Source organism: Tiliqua scincoides, chromosome 3 (assembly GCF_035046505.1).
Source record: "Tiliqua scincoides isolate rTilSci1 chromosome 3, rTilSci1.hap2, whole genome shotgun sequence".
Taxonomy (NCBI): Eukaryota; Metazoa; Chordata; class Lepidosauria; order Squamata; family Scincidae; genus Tiliqua; species Tiliqua scincoides.
Genome location: NC_089823.1, coordinates 199,494,302 through 199,517,109, shown reverse-complemented (window position 1 = coordinate 199,517,109; position 22,808 = coordinate 199,494,302). Strand labels below are relative to the sequence as shown.

Sequence of the window (22,808 nt, the reverse complement as noted above, 5' to 3'; positions counted from 1 at the left end):
AGCTCTTGCCACAAATTCAAAGATGCTCATTAACCATCACTGAAGGAACTCATGATTTGCACCAGTGTATCCACCACCCTTTCAAGGTTCTCACCTTCTCCTCCGCCAGATGCAGCAGTTGTTTTTTAGCCTTTTCAACATCCTGTGCAGGGCCTCGGATGGTGACTGTATCGCTACCTGAGCCTTCCGTAGGGAAGTGGATGTGAACGCCACCACACTCCTCCATGATGGAGCGGATGAAACGACCTTTGGCACCAATGAGTGAATTATGCAGCTTAGAAGGAATGGAGACCTCCACCTCCACAATGTTTGCCTAGAAAAGAAGTGTTACATGTTGTGTTCTTTTATTTCCCCATGTCAGTGATTTTCAACCTTTTTCATCTCACGGCACACTGACAAGGCACTAAAATGGTCAAGGCACACCACCAGGTTTTTGACAATTGACAAGGCATACCATGCTGCTAGTGGGGGCTCACATCTCCCATCGGCCCTATTAATAAATGACTTTCCCCCAAATTCTTGTGGCACACCTGTGGACCACTTGCGGCACACCAGTGTGCCATGGCACAGTGGTTGAAAATGGCTGCCCCATGTGGCGAAAAGGGAGACAAGCTCATTCCTCCACAGCCAAAGATCAGTGGTGGAGGAAACCCTCATTAATTCATAGTCAAAGCCAAGACTGAAACGGAGGATCTGGGACACATGCCAAGAAGCAGCTGGATGTGTCAGCAAATGACAGTCACTGACTGCATCGGGCAGCACAGTCCCTATGGAAATGTGCTCATTTGTTTCAAGAAGGAGTTCCAATAGATCCCAGAGGAAAATTAGTAGTCATTCAGAGATATGATCTGGTCAGAGGTTCTCTAGGAAAATAAATGAATATTACAAAATCCTGTTCTTTAATGTCTTTTCACTTGTTCAGGAGAGATTCCCAATTCACTGCACTAAGCCCGTGAAGTGGCTCACTTCAGTTCTCTTTTCTCAATCATCTGCACATGATAGGAAGCCAAAAAACAAAAAAGAATAGGCACTGACCTTAAGAGTCATCGTTCCGTTACGGAAACACAGTGAGCCTGAATTCTGATAATAATCATCATCATCCTAAAAGTAGGCAATATTAGTAATATGGGTCTATCTGAAATGCCTTAAAAATGATCTCAAAAGAGTAGCTCTGCTCACCAACTCTTTTTGGATAGAGAGAATCCTGTTGCGAGCAGCTTCACAGTTGGCTCTTTTGCCTGTAATGACAATAGTCTCCGAATTGCTGTTTTCTGCTGGGAGATCGATCTTGGTGTTGCATTCTTCACGGATCTACAGCAAGAATGAACAACATTAAACAGGAACAGGTACAGACTGCTTCCCAGCCAACAGGAGGTAGCTCTTAGCTGTGAAAGCGGAGTTTTATCTGCAACAGAAGGCAGCAGAAATATCCAGCTGAAAACAGGAAAAACCAACAGAATTCTTGAGGAATCAAAGAAATCTTACCTTTTTGATATTTGCACCTCCTTTTCCAATTATGTTCTTGTGAAATTGTTTGAAGATAGGAACAGAAATAGAATAGCTGTTTTCAACCTTGACAAGAAAAATGGAATGGAATAAACAAACTCTGGATATAGAGTCATGCCAGTAAATGACTTCATTTGTATTTTACCACTTCTGTATCTTGCCCACAATCAGCCCCATCAACCATGAATAGTTCTGGACACCCTGTTTCAAAAAAAGGACATCACAGGGCTACCAACATGATCAAGGAGATGGAGCATCTTTCCTAAGAGGAAAAAGTAAAGGGCGTGGTGCTTTTGAGTTTGGGGGGGGGGAAGAGGAGTGAAGATGTATGATAGAGATTTATATACCTCAAGCATGGAATAAAGAAAGTGGATAGAGAGAAACTTTTCTCCCTAATCTATGATACTAGAACTTGGGAAATAGTAAAAATAAGATTGACTGCCAGTATATTAGAGCATAACAGCCCTGCTGGATCAGGCCAAGGGACACCTAGTCCACTTTCTTGTATCTCACAATGGCCCACTAGATGCCCTGAGAAGCACTCAAGTCCACATGATACCTCTATCTTGTTGCCACTCCCATGCATCCAGCATTCAGATAGGCTACCCCTAAAATTCCGAGGTTGCATATACTTATCATGGCTTGGTAGTCATCAGGATAGGCAAAAGGAAAGACTTCTCACATAACGCACAATGTAAGGAATTCACTGCCATGAGATGTAGTGATGAGCACTCAGGCCCAAACTAGATGGTGTGTCTATCATATATTTGGGGCTGGCTCTGGATACCGCAAACGTGCTGCAAAGCAAGTAGCACAGGCGGGGAGGCCTATGGCACCTCGCCAGTGCCACAGAAAAGGCCCCAGCTGCTGGTAGCAATAAGGGAAATGCTGACAAGTGTTGGGAGGGTGGTAGGGGGGCAGGGGGAGGGACTGGCCCAGAAGGAGATGGGACCAGTGGTCTTCTCTGTCAGATCCTATGCTCTGTGTTGGGCTTGAAAGCCAGACAGGGAGCTTCTCAAGTCTGTGTCAGTGATTTAGCTGGCACAGACTCGAAGAGACCCATTGTTGGGCCTAGGCTTTACTTGTAGTTAGGGAACGAATGTCCCCTTCCCCTAAGGAGACCCCCAGCAGCCTCCCAGGCCCCACAGGATACAGCAGTAGCCATTTCAACACCACTGCAGCCTGCAGCACTGGCAGGTATAGGACTGGGCTATAGGAGACACATATTAAGGGATGAACGACAATGAAGACTGGTGAACTGGCAAAACAGAATAAGTAAGAAACAGATAAAAGAAAGCCAGTGGTATTTATTAATCCAATTAACTGCTAGGAAGTGGTTTGAGTTGGGAAGAGAGTCTCTTTGTCATCTTTGAACAACACTGGATAAGGACTAAAGACAGCTTCCTAGATTAAAAGGATTCCCACTGTTTCCATCAGAAAACACATCAGCTCCATCACTTAAAATGAATCAATTTCTTAACTCAAATTATCCACAGTAGTAGTGTACTGAAGGGGCAACAGGAGGTGAAAACAAAGCAATCATCCCTTACCAGATCTGCTACCATCTTCTGCATATATTTTGTGCATTTTTCCACCTCATTCTTGGGTCCTCGAAGTTGGACAATATCACTCTTTTGGGAAGGGTCTGGGAAATTGATAATAACCTGCAAGAAACGGTCGATTTAAGGTGCAATTTACATAGATGTCCAAGTGGCTCTTTCAGTACTGAGGAATCCACTACCACCCAGTTTTCCTCTGGGCTGTTATTGCTATACACCACCATGATAAATCTTGCTTTGGAAAAGAAGAAAAACATCAGCATTTGCCTAAGATGCTCAGAGCCCTTTTTGTCTAAAGAAGCATCCAAAATAGAGCTACTGGAGGGTGCCTCCCTGCAGCAAAGCTGTTGCAGATCCAGCCCAGACTGTGAAAAGAGTCAGGAATGCAAGAAAGAAGGAGCCACATGTAACAGAAGCTGGTTCAAGTAGCTCACAGGATCACACAAAGTACAGGAAGATTTCCAAAGATGGAACAGAAACGTCCAGAAAGAGGCAGTGAATGGCATAAAAGCAGGGCAAGGAGAGAATACAAAAAAAAAGCAGCAGGCTAAGGAAGGCTGAATATTTGAGCACTAAGAACCACATTTCAAGACAATGAAGCATGAAGAGGTAGGCAACTCTGCACCACCCTGAAACAGATCATTCACCAAAAACTTGTTAAAAATGGATGCTAGAAGAATATCTCTGGAGTAGTGGAGCTGCCTATTTGTCTTTGCTACAGCCTTGCATATTTCACTGCAATATACTAAACAAAGGTTGCCTTTGCGTCCAGAACTTAGTGGTTAGTATACTCCTGCTGTCATTCCATTTTTGAGATGGCAGCAACTGTCAAAAGTTTTTTCTTTAAATCTGAACACTAATTATGACCCCCATCTGAAGGCAAAGGGAACCAACCCAAACTACTCCCTGAAAACACGGTAAACACAAAAACTACAAAGACAAAAATCCTGACAACTTAATGGCAGCATCGGATTCAAAGTGAATGGTCTGGATGCCTAAAGTTGCAGGGCAGCTGACTCTGAATAGGTGTGAACTATCTGTGAGCTGGATGAGAGATCATGAGAGGCTTCTTGTAAGAGCAGAAATATACATAAATAAAAAGATTTTATTACCTCTGGAAATTTATCACGGGTATCTCGAATTCGTTCACCTTTCTGCCCAATGATAGTTCTATGGAATTTCTGGTCAATGATCAGGTCCTTAGTGCGTTCATTTTCCTGAAAAAGATACAAAATAGTACCTATGATGCATACTCCAGGCTGAAATGAACACTCCCTCGTTTACTTCAAATGTAGGTAGCGATTTCCCAGCTAATTATATTTTATTAACTGATAATAACACAAATATCAAACTCATGTGCCATTCAGTTACAGAGAGAACAAGGGAAAAGTTGGCTGAAACCCTTGCTTATGCTCAACTCTTTCCCCTCCTGAACACTGTCCTACTTTCTCTGACTTACCATACGCGACGCGAGTTCCAGCAGCTCTCTCTTGGCCTCTTGAACTCCCTGAGGATCTCCTTCAATTCTGATAAGGTTGCTCTTCTCGTTGTCTGGAGGGATTCGCACAGACACTTTGTACTGATCCTTAATTCTGTTGACTACAATGCAAAGATTCTGCTAAGAAAGCTTATCCATTTCACATCCTTTACAATTAAAACTTCAGAGAGTTTCATAGCAAGCATCTTTCTCCTTTGAGAATTATGCAGGCTACAGGTGATTTCAGCATACCCATGGAGGACAAGCCAGTAGAGAGGAAAGGGAGAGTTCAGTTTTCAGGCAGCACAATCCTGAGCTGCCCAGGGTGCCCAGGCTCGGCAGCATCGAAAACGGCTGCTGCCGGATCCTGCATGGCCCCGGGCTACCACAGGAGGTGCCTTGGGAGAAGGGAACTTTTGTCCCCTTCTCCTGGGTAATGTAAGCAGCTCCGCAATGGGGCTAAGGTAAAGGCGCTCGTGTAGGGCCCCGAGCCCTCCACGAGTGCCTTGGATCCTGCAGGGTGGAGCTCCGTGGACCCACCTCCCTCCCCCCCGGCACGTTACGCCTTCACATCACGCCTCCCCCCGCCCTTTCTCTGCCTCCCACTGGCCTTCCCCTCCCCCAAACACCTCCTCCCTGCCCCCATCTTACCTTGCTAACCGTCCATGAGATCACCGAGCTGCGGAGGCTGGGCAACTGCTCCACGCTAGCCCAGCACCGGCCAGCGCTGCGCTAGCATGGGTGGGAGCCCGGCAGAGAGGCTCGCAAATGTGCCTTACGTTACATTTGCGACAGTGCTCGGTGGCATGAAGTCATTCCGCCGAGCACAGGATTGGGCTCTAAGTCAATAAGAAGTTTAACAAAAGACACAAGTACATAAATGTGTGTACAACAGAATAACCCAGGAGAGGAGGAAGGCGTGACAGAGTTGGCTCCAGAATTTCTCATAAACACATTCATCATTTCCTATATCCAACTGTTCCTATGTAGTGCACAATCTGTTCCTTACTAAGGGAACTAAGGGTTACTATTTCAGTAACCAAACAACCAGTTCTCCAAGTCAGCTTCCTTGAAAAACTGGAGAGCCACGTTAATGATACCAGACGAAATTCTATCCATCTTAGACCTAAGGAGCCAGCATCTTTGTCAGGCATACAAAAGGAAACTAAGAAGATCACGCACACAGAGAATAAATATCTAACTCACTGTTGGCTCCACTCTTTCCAATGAGATGTCTGTGAAATTTATGGTCAATATTGATTTCAGAGTAATCCATCCGGATGATCTGCAAAGAGCAGTCCATAGTTAGCCAATATCAGGGGCAATGATATGCTTCTTCAGCCCAAACAAAAACGAGACAGGACAGTAATATCTATGACACCATAAATAACTAGAAATTATTACACCCACATGTTATGGAGAACTTGAACAGCTTAATAAAAGACACACAGTTTTGGGACATTCAGAAATTCCTCTAGTTTGTCACCTGCAACATACTCTAACACAGCCCTTAGTTCTCTTTATGGCCATTCCACTGAAAAAGGTACTTTTGTTTCATTTTGGCAACAATTTTATGGCAGCGTGAAGCACACATACAAGAAGTCAAGTCCCCTGAACACAGTGGATTTGCTTTGCCATTAAATACAATCAGCACATTTGTGCTAAACAAAGGCAAAGGCTTGTTGGTTTGAGAGTATGAGTAATAGACAAGACAGAACTACGTTACACTGCATGTGCAGCTTGCTAACTGTTTAGCCTGGTCCAAAAAATCATGATTGTGAATAAGCTACAATGAGCCACAGACTTGCATGCTCCCTCCCCTCTCATGTACAAGAAAAGGAGAATGGAAGTTCCTGCTTTTGACTGAACCACAGTACTGCATCATGTCTGAGCTCTGGGAACTGTGATGTAGTCTAATTCTAGTCAAAAAAAATACTGTACACCAGACAAACCATGGTTTTATAAAAAATAGAAGGGAAAGCTCATCCTCTCATGCGCAAAGAAAGAAGGAATGCCCACAGTCTGCAGGTTGTTCATGGTAATCTAAACAACAGTCAATAAACATTAGTTTAGATAATCATCTGAACCAGGCCATCATCTGAGAGGATGACTACTCAACCAGAAACTATAGTGAGAACTCACCAGATCTTTGACCATGCTCTCAATCTGCTCTTGAGCCACATTGACATCCTCAGTGGGTCCCTCCAAAGTGATTTTATCCTCTCCCTCAGTGAACTCTATGTGAACCTTTCAATGAAGAGAAAATTAAGTATCAGCATATAACTTATTATATCAGTGCTGCAGCAGCAGATGCTGTTTTCTTCTGCAAGCAGCGAGGTTTCAAGGCATCCTGTGCATTTATATTTTTTAAATTAAGTGAAATTTTTTATATTTTTATTTTATTTTTTAAGTAGTGAAAAGGTTTGCAATTGTTTTGTAGTATTATACTTTAAGTTATTACTGAAAGCCACCTTAAAAGACTACCTGGTCAAAAAGTCAGTCAAATATTTATATATCTATTAAATATAAAATACCTGAAGTTTCTATGAAAATCTACCTATTCCAAATCTACATCTCCAAAAAGGAGGCGGTGACAAAGGAACCTGTTTTTTTTTTTTCCATTTCTAAACTTGTCAGTTTGATTTCTCTCTGTCATAAGAGTAAAAGTTCCTCAGAATCTTTGACCCCATGTACAGGAACCTGGATATATGCAAAGCCAAAAAAGTCACCCAATTTTCTTTATACTTCTTAAGGGGGTCTCATACCTTTGGCATCTGTTGAGTAATTTTGGCCAGGTTTTGCCCTTTCTTGCCAATGATGAATCGATGAAGCCAAGAGGGGGCGGAGACAGAGGAGACTGTGAAACTGTTGGCCTAGAAGAGGACGACATTGTTGCTATCAAAATTCCCTGAACATACACCAGCCTCAACCACACAAATAGCAAACATTAGTTCTCATCACAACTCAATAGCCTTGATACACAATTTTCCAGCCAGCTACCAAAAAAGAAGCTGCAGACTCCAGCACTTTTTATTCAGCAGGAAGCCACAATGGTACAATAAGACTATTGACTCCAATTATCAATTATAATTGTGTACAGATATAAGACTTCTAGAAGCATATTATAGCTAAATGAGCTTATATGTGTTTTAAACACTGTACTCTAGCAACTTATCAAAGTTAAGTATTCATTAACTATACTTAAGTACAGCTGAGCTGTATCCAGGTTACCTTGGCATAGACTTCAGTCAGTGCTTGCCCAAGTTTTTCAGGTTCACCACGCAGTATCACAGTTTCCGAGCTGCTGTCAGTGGGTGGGATCTCGACCGAGACTCCAGTTTTTTCCAAGATCTCCTGCAGGGAGTTCCCCTTGGGGCCGATGACATACTTGTGCTGGGACTTCTTCACCTCCACGGCAATGGTGGTAGTCTTCTTCTTCTGTGGAGGGAGACAAAGGAGCTAGGTCATTAGTCACAAGAGGAAAAAAAGGTGCATGCCTACCTGTCTGCAAGTCGTAAAACACAGGCAGTGAAAAACTTTGTCCCCACAGAAAAACAGAGACAAGACAGGCAGGCATGCAAATGAAACTTTTGTTCTGTGTGTGCATTATAGAAGGGAGGCACAAGCATATGTCAAATTAATCAAAGCACATGTCATAGCAGGATTGCATATCCTCTTTTATAAAGACAGACCCACATCTGTATGCAGTTCACTATTCAGTACATGCTTCATGTGTTTTTGGTTCCCCTATGACCAGGGTTCTTTCTATGGCTATCCGATCCTGATTAGAAGATTAAACAGTCAGTGGATCTGTTTGTGCTTCAGTGCCAGTAACCAAAAATGCACTTGTGAACTGATGGTCTGGTTGTCTACTAGCTCCTCTCCTTCAAAATCATATGGATGAAGAGTGTGCAAAGGGGAAAGGGAACCTACTCTTGTTCCGATCTAGAAGAAAAACATTGTATTTATATAAATTCTGTAGAGATCATGTTTGGAGCAGTTCTAAAGACAGTGTTAGCAGCAAGATGTGAAAGGCCAAAGAATACAATAAAAGCAAGAACACTCTCCGTTCCAAATCACATTCGCAGTGGTGAAGAGACAAGGCCATTCCAAGAGATCCTGTGGAGTACTGCTGGGAAGTTGAATTGGGGACAAAGTTTCCCCTAATGAAATACATGAGTTAATTCTTTCTTTAAAACCCGGTAAAGCTCCTGGGCCCGATAACATTTTGAATGAGACTTTGTCTAATAATCCCAATTGGTGGGCAGAACCACTTGCATCCTTTTTTACCTTGGTTAATTCCACAGGTCGTTTTCCTGATGCCTGGTTGACATCTACTCTCATTTCAGTCTACAAAAAAGGTGACCCTTCATCACCCTCAAATTATCGCCCAATAAGTTTATTATCAAACATTGGAAAATTGTATTCAAAGTATCTTTTAACAAAACTCTCTTCTTGGTCAATTTCTAAAAACCTCCCCGGAAAGGAACAGATTGGTTTTCGGGCAGGAGCTTCTACCCTTGATCATATTTTTACGTTGACTTATTTAGCAGAGAAGTATTTTATTTATAATAAAGCTAACCTTTTTGCTGCATTTGTTGATCTCCAAGGTGCTTTTGATTCTGTGAATAGAGACCTTTTATGGTCTAAACTACTTAAATGGGGAATAGACTTGCGTTTATTATTCCTGCTACGCCAATTACACTCTCAAAATTTGTCAGGTTCGGATCCCAAATTCTAATATTCTCACTGACAGATTTCCTATTCACAATGGTGTCTGCCAGGGTTGTATCCTTGCTCCCTTATTATTCAAATTTATTTCTATCTGATTTACCTTCTTTTCTTTCTTCTTCTACTCATTCTACTCCGGTTCTAAACGGGGTCCCTGTCTTTACCCTCTTGTATGCAGATGATGCAGTACTATTATCTCTAACTAAATCTGGACTTCGCTGCATCTTGGCTAAATTTCAGGAGTACTGTACACTAAATGACCTAACAATCAATTCAAACAAAACTCAAATTATGGTGTTTTCCCGCTCTTGGTCCCCTACAACATGGATGATAGGTCCAAATATATATAAGCAAGTCCAGTCTTATAAATATTTGGGTCTTATATTTCATTATAAACTTTCTTGGTCTCTTCATAAGAAAGCTATCACTTCATCTCTTTCTCCCCAACTTAAAGCCATTTTAAAATTTTTTTATAATGAAGGTAACCAGTATGTTCCTGCTGCTATCCAGATCTTTCAGTCCAAAATTCTTTCTCATTTGTTTTATGGTGCCCCAATTTGGATTAAAGCAATTAATAAGGATATTGATCAGATCGCAGCATCTTTTTTTCGTAGAATTCTAGGGATTCCAAATTTAATTCGTGTTTCCACAATTATCCTAGAATTAGGTATCCATCTTCCAACAACTACAGCCTGGTTACTTACTTTTAAATATTGGCTTAAGCTGTTTTTAAATTCTCATTCCGGTTCCTTATTATATGATTTGTTAAGAGATTCTTATTTTTCTTCTTGGTTTCAGTTGATAGAAAATAAACTTGCTTCTCTCGACCTCTCATTAGAATCCCTGGCAGATATGAGTCTTCCAAGAGCATATTCATTGATAAAAGACAAGCTCTTAGCACTTGAATTCAATTATCTAAGTAATAGTCTCAATTCTGTTTGTTCCCCTCTTTCCCTTGGTTTGGCCCCATCCTTTAATCATGCATCTAATTATTTTTATACATTAACCAATCCGTTACATAGACAAGCCTTTATGTTAGCTTGCCTCAACATTTTCCCGTCAGCAGTTCATTCTGGCCATTTTTTTAACATTCCACGGGAGAAAAGGCTGTCTCTTTTGTCATGAGACTCCTGATTTTTTGTTTCATATACTCTTTCTTTGCCCAGCACACTTTGATATTCGGAATCATTACCTTGATTCTTGGATCCCTTCTGACCTTATCCCCTCTGATATTATTCTCTCCAAGTTTATGAGTGATGTTTGTGATTCCCTAACTGCAGCTGTTGCTGGTTATTTATCCGAGATCCTTAAAGTAACGCTGTTAGAATTTAAATAATTCTAGTATCTTGTTTAAATTGTTGAGTGTTATGCAAATTGTCATGTCAATTGTAAAGTACAATTGTTAATCGTTTGATATGCCAATAAAGGTTTCAGAAAGAAAGAAGAGACAAGGCAAGGTGAACTCCCCTAGGTGTGACAGAAAGAGGTAGGAAAACCAGCTGGCATTAACCTTGCTCAATATCCAATTGTCATTTTCTGGAGTCTGGTGGAATCAGAAGCAGCTACAGGAAAATGACACTTGTTCCCATTTCTGCCATTCATTCCTATAATCCATCTGTATTGTTTCCAAGCAGCCAGCAATTCTAGGTTGCAACTGTTTGTTACAACCAACTGCAACTAGTTACAACCAGGTTGTAACTACTTTTTGTTTTTTAAACTGGATGGTTTTAAATTCCTTTTCTCTTTTTGGCCATAAAAATGCCAATTTTCTGCTTTTCTGTATGTTCGGTTTTCTGTAAAGTTTATGCAGCTTTTCTGTAACATCCTGAAGCAGAAGAGTGGAATTAATCATTTCAAGTTTAGTTCTATAATCTCAGAATTTTTTCCCCCTTCAACAAAAATATGTACTGTTAGGAAAAAGGAGGAAGCTTATTTACAAAAAGAATTCAGAAAAGACCTCAGAGCTGTTATTGAAGGTTTTGTGATGTTTTCCGATATGACATTGCAAGAAGACACCATGTAAGAATCATACCTTTTCCTCATAGATCTTCTTAACACGGGCCACTGCTTGGGCCAGCTGCTCCTTCTCTCCAGTGAAGACTATTTCCGTTCTGTTGACACTGGGAGGTGGAATGTTGATGCGCGTCCCTGTCTCCTGCATGATCTCACTCACCAGCTTGTTGAAAGGGCCAGCAATGAAAGGATGGTATACCTTATCCACCTCAAGCCTCTCTACTGCACGTTTATCCTGAGAAATAAAATGGGAAAAAGTGGGCTTTTGTACAGCATTGGCCAAGACACCAAAGAATATCTAGCCTTAGACAATATCTAGCCTACCAATATTTCCATATTCCTTAGAATGAAATTCTTGAGATGGATGCTAGGAAGTTTGGAAAAAGAACCTCAAAGACTGAGTGAATTCACATCTACAAGGACAAGGAAATAAAGACAGGAGGGGGGGAGAAGCCCCTGACTGAAGTGTTGTGACCGCAAATCCCACGTGGGTTGAGGCTCGCAGATGGCCTCACGGATGCATTTTCCCACAGAATAACTGTATGTTTGTCAGGACGTAGGTCCAGCTTGTGCTATAGTGCTCCCTCCAAAAGAGGAGTTGATCCTGAAGGCAGTTAAGGTGAAAAAGTTGTTTACCTGCTCAGCAGAGATCAGCAGGATCTCATGACGAGCCTTCTCAATCCCTTCTTTGGTGCCGGTGATCTTGATCTGGTGGCTGGGGTCATCTGGGCGGGGGATCTGGATCTTAGTGGCAGTTTTGAGCTCAAGGTCCTGCAACTTCTCTCCATTTTTACCAATGACAAAGCGGTGGTGCTCTTTGGGAATAGCCACCGTTGCTGAAGCCTGCAGCAGAAATCATGCAGTAGAGTGAAAATCACAAGCTTGTGGTTCAATAGATCCATCTCAATAAGTGTAGAAACTGGATTGACCAACTCAGTAGAGTACTATGCTCTTTAGTGCCTTTACAGAACTCCAGCAGGTTCATCTCCTACCATTTAATGATGCAGCGGTCAAAAAATTACACCTGCCAAGGTGTACCACTGCATACAACCATTAGAGACAAGAGGTCTGTCCATATATTCAAATAAATCTCTACCTCACATGCACACATCCAATCCACTCAGTTTTACTAGCTTCCACTCCCTGCTTAATATGTGATGCTTCCACATCCGGGAAGGCTATTTTTTTCTGGGAATAGAGGTGGGGTCAGAAATTTGTTCAAACACGCAGCCTCCCAAACAGACTGAAATGACACAGTGCAAAACAAGCTTTACAGCTTGATTTTGCTGAATATATAAATTAACATGATTTTATGAGCTAGAAGGTAAACATTTTAAATGCACATCAGACACAATTATGTTGGAAAACCCCTGAAGCCAATTGCTGCATCTTGTCTGAACTATGTTTTATATAGAGTGGGCTTCCCTTGCTGCAGTCTATTGTACCAAAGAAAGAGTTTGTCTTGGTCTGAGGGGTCTGTGGAATTAATCTAGAAGCTACAAATCTTGAAGCTGCACCCAGCAACTTCTTCACATTGTCACAGATCCATATAAGGCTTTGGCTTCTCCCAACACATTTTCACAAGCAGTCAAAGGGAGGATTATACCCATAGGAATAGGATTTTGGATACAATGTGTGAAATGAACTAAAGAACAATCTCGAAGTCAGCTTTATTCCTTATCAACAGAATTCTTGAAGAATTCCATATTCCCTTCACAGAATCAAGCCATGTTCTTTTCCAAAACGTATCCTTCAATGTGTTCAAAATCAGGTTCTTTCATGTATACATCAAATCCACTTGGGTTTATTCTTTCATATTTTAGCGGACGTGGCTTTACTGGTTAGCTTGACGCCAACATGATATTTCATGGACATCTGCTTCTAACAAAAACACGTAAATCTGCAAAGTCAAAACATTTTGACTCTTCAGGCCACCACTCCTTGTCTTTTTATGGCATCTCATGACTAAGAGGAAATGTGTATGTCTAGGCTTCTCAATCGGAAGATAGACAAACCACAGAGACGCTACCTATCTGGATTTTCTCTTCTGCAACTTAACACAGTCAAGCCTCTGGTTATGAAGTTGGTATGTGGGTAAAGCACTAAAAATTAGCCTGGACATTAGAATATTCCACATTAGAAACTGTTTACATGAAGACATGAAACTCTTGACGGCACACTTTTCTTCATACTGTAGGACAATACAATTAAACAGTGCAAATGTGGCAAAAGAAATGAATGCAAGTTTTTGGAATCTCCACCCCACTTATAAATTATTTTAGAAATGTCCTCATAAGGTAAATGAGAACAGGTGTAAAAATGGATGAGAGTCCAAATGGCAACTGGAGCCTCTGGAACAAATTATCTGAATAGCCCTGCAAATTCAGAACAAAGCTTCATGTACAGCACAATCCAATGCATGTCTATTCAGAAGTAACTCCCATTGTGTTCAATGAGGTTTGCTCTCAGGAAAGCCTGTACCGGATTGCAGCCCTAGTCCAGCATACCGTTTCCAACTGTAGCCAGCCAGTTGAGTCTAGGCAATAACCCTATATTCAGTGAATAGAATTCACCTTATTTTATGCATAAAAAGTCATCAAGTGAAGCCAGAAGCCCATCTAATCCCGTGTTTCTCAAAGTGGGGTCCGAGACTCATCCAGAGTCTCCACAAGCACACCATAACTGGTCACCATCCTCCCCCTGCACAGTTTGCTCATCCACCCTTTCATCTCCCCTGTTTGTGGCTCTTCTTCCTTGTTCCCCTCCAGTTCTGGCTCTTTGCTGGTCTTCAGGTTTAGGGTTGGTACTGCACCACTCTATGAATGTGTCAGTGCTCTGGGGCTCCCTGAGACTCCTTTTAGAAGTGTAAAGGGCACTACAGATTGAACTGCTGATCTAGTCCAAAGTATGAACCTAACCAGTCAGCAATGAATGCATCACCCATGACCATTACAAAAAGGTAGAAAGTATTCACATGCTTAAGAACAGAAGAAGGGCCTTGCTGGAACAGGCCAAGGGCCCATCTACTCAAGCTTCCTGTATCTCACAGTGGTCAACCACATGCCTTGGGGAGCATATAAGACAAGATACCCATATCCTGTTCCCACTCCTTTGCATTTGGCATTCAGAAGGACATTACCTGGCTCTGAAGGACATTGCTTCAAGTCGCTGGCAAAGTACATAGGAAGGACATATTTATGCAATTCACTTTTGAACTTTTTTTAAAGGTCTGGTAACCTTCCAATCTACCCATCGCACACGTAAGATGCAGCACAAAGGTGAACTAAACCATTAAAAACTACCTTAAGCTTTATGAGCATCTACATCTTGAGGCATCCATGCCTGAGGAAGGTCATACAGCAAGAAGAAATAAAAGTCAAGTCACCTGTGTTTGAAGCCGGGCTACGATCTCCTTCCGAGCCTTCATCACTGCTTCTAGCTTGCCAGAGACCATGATTGAGAGTCCCTGGTCCTTTGCAAGAGACAGTTCCAGGTGAGCCCCCGTCTTCTGCATAATGTCTAGGCAAATTTTGGCCTGCTCTCCTTCCCCAAACTGGTTCATGTCTTTGTATTTCCTCTCTTCCAGCGGCACATGGAACACCTGCTCAAGTAAAACAATGGCTTTTTCAGTTTGCACTACAATAAGCTTACCATCTTTTAGCTGCACAATGAACAGAGATCATGCCTTAAGCACCAAACTCCTCAGCGAGATCTGGGTGCAACACTAATGATGGGAATAAGAGAGACTTAAGATTTCAAAACAAGAGATACCATCTTTCAGCTTGGAAGGTACTTCCAGGAAATCAGCTATTCTGCACATCTCTCCAGCTTGGCACACAATGAGTACTCCAGCATCTTTTTTCAGAGCTTACGATATCACTAACTGAATAGAAGCCAATACATGGAAATTCCTCACTTGACACCTACAGACCTCTCCAAACTATGAAGTCAGGCACATGAAGCCCTTCTCCTAGCAAAGCTCTAGTTATTCAGTTCCTCTTGCCTACAATGCTTTCTTCTCTGCAATACCATGTTGAAAAATAACTGAAAAACAGTATAAGCTTTGCTTACACTGAAGGAGTTGCTTTTTAGAATGCCTGATCTGCATTTCATATGGACAGTGAAAAATAAGAGTAAAGAAAATCCTCTATGCACTTACCTGAGTGATGACAGAAGCCTTGATTGGTCGGATTTTGCTCCAGGCACCAGCAGGTTCCTGGGCAGGTTCCAAACACACTGCTTTCTCAGGGAGAGGGGGGAAGGCATCCTTGTAAGTTGGAGGGTCATTCTCTTCTTCAGCATTTAAAACTGTAACTAGAATGGAGCAAGCAAGGAAACAAAGAAGGATTTCATGGACAGGCAACACACATCAGTTGTTTATTTGACCCTTCTACCATCCTCAGTAATTCTTAACGCACTCTGGTTTGGCAACAGAAAAAGGCTTCAGGTGATTTAAACTCTCTCTCTCTCTCCCTCCCCCCCCCCCACACACAGAATCAAAATTAACTTAGGCTGCAAGCCTATGTGTCTACACAGAAGTAAATCCAACTGTGTTCTTCCAGGTCACCTTGCATAGAAGTTCAGCCTGTTTTTGACCATTCTAGCCAAAAGCATTTATTGTAGAAATCTGAGTTTATCCCATCATAAACAGTTTACACACATGATCAGTGCCCTCATGAATGGTGCCGCACCATCATTACAGCCAATGGAATTCCGGCACATGGGTTTAGTTAAACACAATCTGATTATCAGCTCACACAACTCTAATGTCAGAACAGCCTTATCCGAGAGTCAATTTCAAGCTATTTATTGACATTGGCTATGAGTTGCTGCCCTCCAACTGCTTGCTATAATGGCAAGTTATTTTCCTAATGGATTTCTCCTGCTTATTTTGTTAATATTTTATTAGGTAGGCAGAGCTTTCAAGGGTGACTACACATTTGCAAACAGTCTGACCCTCACCAACATAACTTTGCTGTACCATATTCTCTGGAAGAGTCCTTAGGTTGCATCTATTAAATCTTAACATGGTTTTATCCAATCCAATTGTGCATGGGCTGGGATTTCACTGATCAACCCCCCTGATACCTAATCATTCTTATTAAATTCTATTTACTCATTGGCTTATATCTGCCTGTAACTTATGTCACCATGAAACAAAATAATTCTTATTCTCTTTATAATCTTGAGAAGAGGAGCTGACTAGATTGTGAGAAAGAATGAATAAATATAATAAAAATGTAAGCAGACCTAGAACTGCTGTTCATATTGTGCTTACCTTGTTCAGCTCACCACTATGAAACCCCGAGCAGAACAACAAATATTTAATCACTCAGGCTGCTGTGCATGGAAACATGATAAGGTTGCAGCTATAGAATTACAGGGTTAGAAAAAACCCAATGGTCATCTATCCTAACCTCCTGCTCCACAGCAAGATCCTCTATACATTAACCTAGCCCCACATTATCGCATACGATCTAGATTTTGCAATATGCCACAAAGACAGATAATGAACAAACAGCATGCAGCATACCTGTGACTTCCTCCCACAGAGAGGAAAGCAATCTTCAAAGTACCGAGAGGCAGTAGAAGATACTGCATCTGTCTAGTACAGGGGTGCTCAATAGGTGGATCGCGATCTACCGGTAGATCGCGAGGCAAAATGAGTAGATCGCGGAGTGCCGACCCCCCCCCCTTCAGGTCCCTCTGGGAGGAAACGCCGGGAGTAAGGCCCATTGTACTCAATGGGGCTTACTCTCAGTTAAGTGTGGCTAGGATTGCAGCCTCACAGCCTGATCCTAGGCATGTCTACTCAGGAGTAAGTCCTGTTATACTCAGTGGGGCTCAAGGTACACCAACATACATTGTACACATAAATGTTATATGTTATGATGGCGCGAACATTGTAAAAAAAACTCTGGTAGATCTCTGGGCCTTGCTGGGTTTCAAAGTAGCTCTCGAGCCAAAAAAGTGTGAGCACCCCTGGTCTAGTAGTTAAATGGGATTTCACAGCAGCCTTGTCCTGCAATCTTACCTTTCACCTGCTGTTGAGCAAGACCACTGCGATGTTCAGCAAAGCTTTCCTGGGTCAAAACTGCCACGGAGCTCATGGTCGATTTCCCACCCACACCGTATCCGGGTATGCCACTAGTAATGGGAAAGAAAAGAGACTGTCATGATGGTCACTGGTGTGGTGGATTTTTGTTTTAAGTTGTTTTGAGTCAAGTCACATCCTTGGCAAAATTAGCCACATCCTTGGCAAAAGCAGAAACTATTGCTAGTTGAGAAGGCAAGTGATAGCACCTCTTCCTGGCCAAAACAGTCCTTCTCTTGTCTGCAAAGTGTACCACGGTACTCTTCCTAGATAGGAAAATAATCAGTGCTTTGCAACCACTACCAATACAAGTCCTTCAAGGTCAGGAAAAAGGATGCAACAACATCAGGACACTTATTTGCCTGCTAGAAATATCAGCTGAGTGCTAACACCACCCCCAACCTTAAAGGACCATGACAGATAGCCACAATAATTTTGATATAACTAACGCTGGAATTTTTAGACTTCAAGAATAGTAAGTGAAAAGATGTTGTCTAGAAAAGTTGCTGATTAAATCAGTGTCTCTTCTGTATCCATCACAAATTGGTCTGCTGGAGGTGAAGCTGTCCCTGCTCTAGGGAATGGATTCTTACTAGCAGGTTGTCCAAGGAAAACAATACAAGTTGGGAATCCCTTATCCAAAATTCTGAAATATGCAATATGGAACTTTTTTGAGTGCCAACGTGACTTTTTTTTTTTACTTTTTTCCCTAAAGAAATAAAATCAAACCTTGTTCCATGCAAAAAAATTATTAAACTTATTGTATAAAATTACTTTCAGGCTATGCGTATAAGTGGTATAGGAGACAAATAAATTTTGTGTTTAGATTTGGGCCCCATTCCCGTGATCTCTCATTTTATATATATGCCAATATTCCAAAATATGGAAAAATCTGATATCGAAAATGCTTCTGGTCCCAAGCACTTTGGATAAGGGATGCCCAACCAGTACCAAAAATCAAATATGTGTACACACACACAAACACACCAGTTGTATAACAAAAGCAGAATAAATATTAACAGACACCCTGCAGCAACAGTCAGCTGTCAGTCATAGGTTAAGCAAAATAAAAACATCTTAACTCCCCTTCAGGACATTAACATAGAAGTAGTTTTAACCTCCAGTTGAAGTGAATTCTACAGGCACCACAACCAAGAAGGCCCTATCATGAGTCACTACCAACCCTGTTTTCAGAAGAGATAGCATCCGCAACTGGGCTAAATATATATTTCTAAATATCCTCATAGTATGGGTGGATCTTTATGGAAAGACACAGTCCTTCAAACTATTCAGGTAAGGAGTTTACAGGCATCCTCTATACTGAATTGTATAAAAAAAAAAATACATGCAGCCCATGCAGATACTGGTCACGCCTTTATAACTGTGGATTCAGGACCCACGGATTCAGTGTTGTGCACTGGTGGCATGTGGAGGGCCTTCTGAAGGTCGGGGAGGCCGAATGTGGCCTCCCCAATCCTAAGGAGGCCTTCTGAGACCTCCAGAAGACAGAAAATTGGCACTTCTTGTTTTTGGCCTTCCGGAAGCCTCAGAAGTCTTCCTGAGGGTCAGGGAGGCTGCACACAGCCTCACTGGCCCTCCTCTCTTGGCAACCTTCAGTCTCGAAAGACTATGGTATCGCGCTTTGAATGGTGGTTCTGGAACAGCGTCTAGTGTGGCTGAAAAGGCCGATTCCGAAGTGACAATCCCTTCCACACCAGAAGCAAGTGCAGTCTGTCCCTGGCATGTCTCCCTGGCTGTGGGCCTTCCTTCTTTGCCTCTTTGCCTCAGTCTGTTGGCCAAGTGTCTCTTCAAACTGGAAGAGGCCATGCTGCACAGCCTGCCTCCAAGCGGGCCTCTCAGAGGCCAAGGTTTCCCACTTGTTGTGGTCTAAGGCCTTCAGATCCCTCTTGCAGATGACCTTGTATCACAAAGGACCTCCAAAGCTCTACAAATGCGAAGGGTTAGCATGCCCTGACCCACAGATTTGATTATCCACAGATTTCAGCTTCTGCTGAGGTTCCAGGAACGGAACCCCCACAGATGCTGAGCACAACTGCAGTACAAAAGGGATGCAATATGATCACTACCCCTGGCTCTGATCAACAACGTACTGGTTGCATTCTGAACCAGTTGTCCAAAAGGTTTTTACAGACAGTTCTACAAATTGTACATTTTAACTCTTCGGTTTCAAAGTCATCAGTGCATGGGTAACCATAACCAGGTCTGATCAATGCAAGGTTCTATGGGGATCATAGAATGCTAGAGTTGGAAGGGATCTTCGAGGTCATCTAGTCCAGTCCCCTGCTCAGTGCAAGAAGCTACTATAGTATCCCCAATAGACAACCATCCAGGCTCTGCTTGAAAATCTCCAATGCGGGAGAGCAAACTATTACACAAGGAAAACTGTTCCAGTGCCAGACACCTGTTACAGTGAGGAAATTCTTCCTCACATCTACCCCAAATCTACTTCCTTGTAGTTTCAGTCTTTTGGTTCTATACATACTACCCCCGGGAATCAGACAGCAAGCACTCCCCTTCTGTGTGACAGCCATTTAGAGACTTGAAGACAGCTACCATATCTCCTTAAGTCTTCTTTAAGCTAAATATACCAAGCTCTTTTAACCACTCCTCATAAGATTTGGTTTCCAGACCCCCTGCCATCTTTGTCCTCTTCTGAACCTGTTCTAGCTTATCAACATCCCTCTTAAAATAAAATACCCAAAACTGGATGAATCATTCCAAGTGAGGCCTGGTTAGTGCAGAGTAGAATTATTATTTTTGTGAGCTGGATGCTTCCTCTGGTCATACAACCCAATATTGCACTTGCTTTTTTGGCAACCACATCACACTGCTGGCTCATGATTAAGTTGGTGATCTGCTTAGTCCCCTAGGTCAGTGGTTCTCAAACTGGGGCATTGCAACATCCCAGCCTGAGGGCCCTAGGCTCTGCACACTTAAGGGATGGGGAGGGGTGAAAGGAAGAGACGTGATCCCCTGGATTGCACCTCGAATTGGGGTTCAGGGGTGCGCTTGCACTCTTCCTCGCCTGCAGCAGCCTCCCGGGGCTCAGAGCAGCCCAGTGCCAGCCTCAGCAAGGCTCTCCACGCAGAGCAGGCCCCTCCTGAATGCAACCAGTTCCAGTTTTGCAATTAAGAAACAGGAAGTAGTTGCAATCGTGTTCTGGGCGGGTCTGCGCTGCATGGAGATCCTTGTTGAGGCTGGCGCCGGGCTCCTCAGTCTCCCCCAGGAGACTGCTGCAGGCAGGGTTGAGCGGAAGCACGCCCCTGTGCCCTTCCACAGCAGCACAATGCTGGGCATCACGTTACTGCCTTCCCTCTGCTGCCTTCAGCAAAGACTTATTGGCTCTCAAACTCTCCAGAGAGTTTTAGAACCACTTCCCTAGGTCATTATCCAGTCCAACAATTGCCAGATTCAGCAATGGCAAAGTAAGTATAATTGCTCTTTACAAGAAACTGGACAATCCAGTCAATATTCATTTCTTGTTTCTGACTACAGGAAGTGAAGGTTATCTGGAGGCAAGGACTCATAAACCCAGCTAACTTGGCTAACAGTCCATAAAACTCTGTAGCACTACTTTTAATCTAATTACACAATGCTAACTTTCAAATACCCCATGGCATAGGTAGGTTGTGCACTGTGTTCAAGGTGCTTCCTTTATTACCTTGCTGTCTGCTAATTAGATGACACTCAACTAAATTACAGGAATAGGTACATAATTCCCTTTCACTTTCCCTACACTATTATATATGTCTTTTATATTCTCTTTTATCCATCTTCTTCTGAACTAATCCAGATACTAGTTTAAAAAGTCCCAGTGTAAATTTTCCTCCTTACTTTCCATAATCATTTTTGTCATTTTTCTTGTTTGCTTTGTTAAACTTTGGATATTGCTTTAAAGGGGTAAAAATATTAAGGGCACAATGCACCCTTATCACTACTCTAGGAATAATCCAGTTTTAACAAAAGCTGAAATCCACCTTCAGTTTTATGGAGGGCCTTAAATTACTATGACTGCAATCCCATACCCATTTAGCCGGAAATTAGCCCTGCTGAGCCCAATGGGGCTTACTTATGAGCAGACATGCATAAGATGGTGCCATTAGTGGACTGCAGTCACAAAAATATTTATGTCTAGTGCAATATCCAAGCCATTCAACATACTCATAAGATTTTTTTTAAAATAGAAACAGCAATCTTTAGCTTCTGCATCTGATCAATATTCCCAATAAGATGCAAGGAATTTTAGTGCTATAACTTTTCATACTCTGCCAAGTTTTTCCAGATCTGAAAATGCAGGATGTGTGGCTTAAACAGAAACTATAAGCAAGATAACCAGGATACATTAAGAGTGCACCAACTACCTGAATATCTTTCCTAGAAACCATTCTGTGGTACAGCTAATTAGGAGAAGAACTAGAGATGTGCTGAGACACCCATGGATGATTGATGGGGATTATAAAAATCTCGTGTTCCAAATGGTTAATGAGCAAGAAGTTGGATGCACAAACCTTTTACAACCCTGATCTGTAACTTACCAGCTAAATGGTCAGTAGCCAGAAAGTCCGTCCTGTGAGCCGACTGTTTTTCAGCCTGCCAGCTTCTGTTTTTAGAAGGGAGAGAAGGGAAAAAAGTTATTCAGCACTAAGAGTGTTAAAGTTCTATTATTAGATGTAATAACATAATTTCAGTGGCCTAGAAGTCACTCAGACCCAAGTCTTCAGGATTCAAAATACATTAATAAAATTTGGAATGTGGTTTTCAACTATTTTCAAAAACAGAATTAAAAAAACAGTAAGAGTTAAAGCAATGAAATTTCATTGCATTTTATAGTTCAAAGTCTTACAGCACAATTCCAGCCTGCACTGGAACAGGCAAGCCAGGAGACTTGCACTGCATCCAGCACAAGATAGGACTGCAAAGTGGCTCAGCCAAAGGTAAGGGGAAACTCTTACCCCCAGGGAAGCCACTGCAGCCCCTATGGGTCTCCTTGGACTTGCGCCACCTCCTGAGGTGCTACAAGTCCAAGGAGAACGGAGCGGCCTGAAGTTGCTCCGCACCACTTGGGTATGGATCCAGCATAACAACTCCCCGTCCGCCCTTCCCCTACCCCAGAATGTCTCCCTCCCACCTCCTCTCTGCTCATCCCAGAGCCTTGTGTTGGCCAAGCTCAGCCGATGCAAGGCTTGATCCATCTGTCAGCGCAGAAGTTGAATTCAGCCTCCGTGTGCTGACCCAGCCAACTCTCCAGGAGGTGCAAACGTGCCTCATGGCACATTTGTGACCCTCCTGGGCCTGTGCAAGGGACTTTCGCCAGCCCAAGGGAGAGTCAGGATTGCGCCCTTAGTTAAATAAGAGTGTTTTAAAAAGCACTTCTGAATCAGCCATCTATTATGATTCTCCTTTGAAA

At 42.5% G+C, this 22,808-nt stretch overlaps 1 protein-coding gene across 3 annotated transcripts in view; it reads right to left on the bottom strand.

Annotated features, from left to right (window-relative positions):
* Positions 1-22,808, bottom strand: part of HDLBP (high density lipoprotein binding protein) — a 69,473-nt gene that overhangs the window by 13,710 nt on the left and 32,955 nt on the right. For all 3 annotated transcript variants that reach the window (XM_066619424.1, XM_066619426.1, XM_066619425.1), the window contains exons 2-17: positions 21,937-22,001; positions 17,321-17,433; positions 15,446-15,600; positions 14,672-14,887; positions 11,923-12,129; positions 11,306-11,521; positions 7,774-7,980; positions 7,308-7,415; positions 6,685-6,789; positions 5,749-5,827; positions 4,525-4,664; positions 4,178-4,282; positions 3,057-3,170; positions 1,486-1,572; positions 1,180-1,311; positions 95-313 (exon numbers count right to left, since the gene is read on the bottom strand). In XM_066619424.1, the coding sequence (XP_066475521.1) occupies positions 95-313; positions 1,180-1,311; positions 1,486-1,572; positions 3,057-3,170; positions 4,178-4,282; positions 4,525-4,664; positions 5,749-5,827; positions 6,685-6,789; positions 7,308-7,415; positions 7,774-7,980; positions 11,306-11,521; positions 11,923-12,129; positions 14,672-14,887; positions 15,446-15,600; positions 17,321-17,396 (2,166 nt within the window). In that variant the 5' untranslated portion in view covers positions 17,397-17,433; positions 21,937-22,001. The remainder of the gene's footprint in view (positions 1-94; positions 314-1,179; positions 1,312-1,485; positions 1,573-3,056; positions 3,171-4,177; positions 4,283-4,524; positions 4,665-5,748; positions 5,828-6,684; positions 6,790-7,307; positions 7,416-7,773; positions 7,981-11,305; positions 11,522-11,922; positions 12,130-14,671; positions 14,888-15,445; positions 15,601-17,320; positions 17,434-21,936; positions 22,002-22,808) is intronic.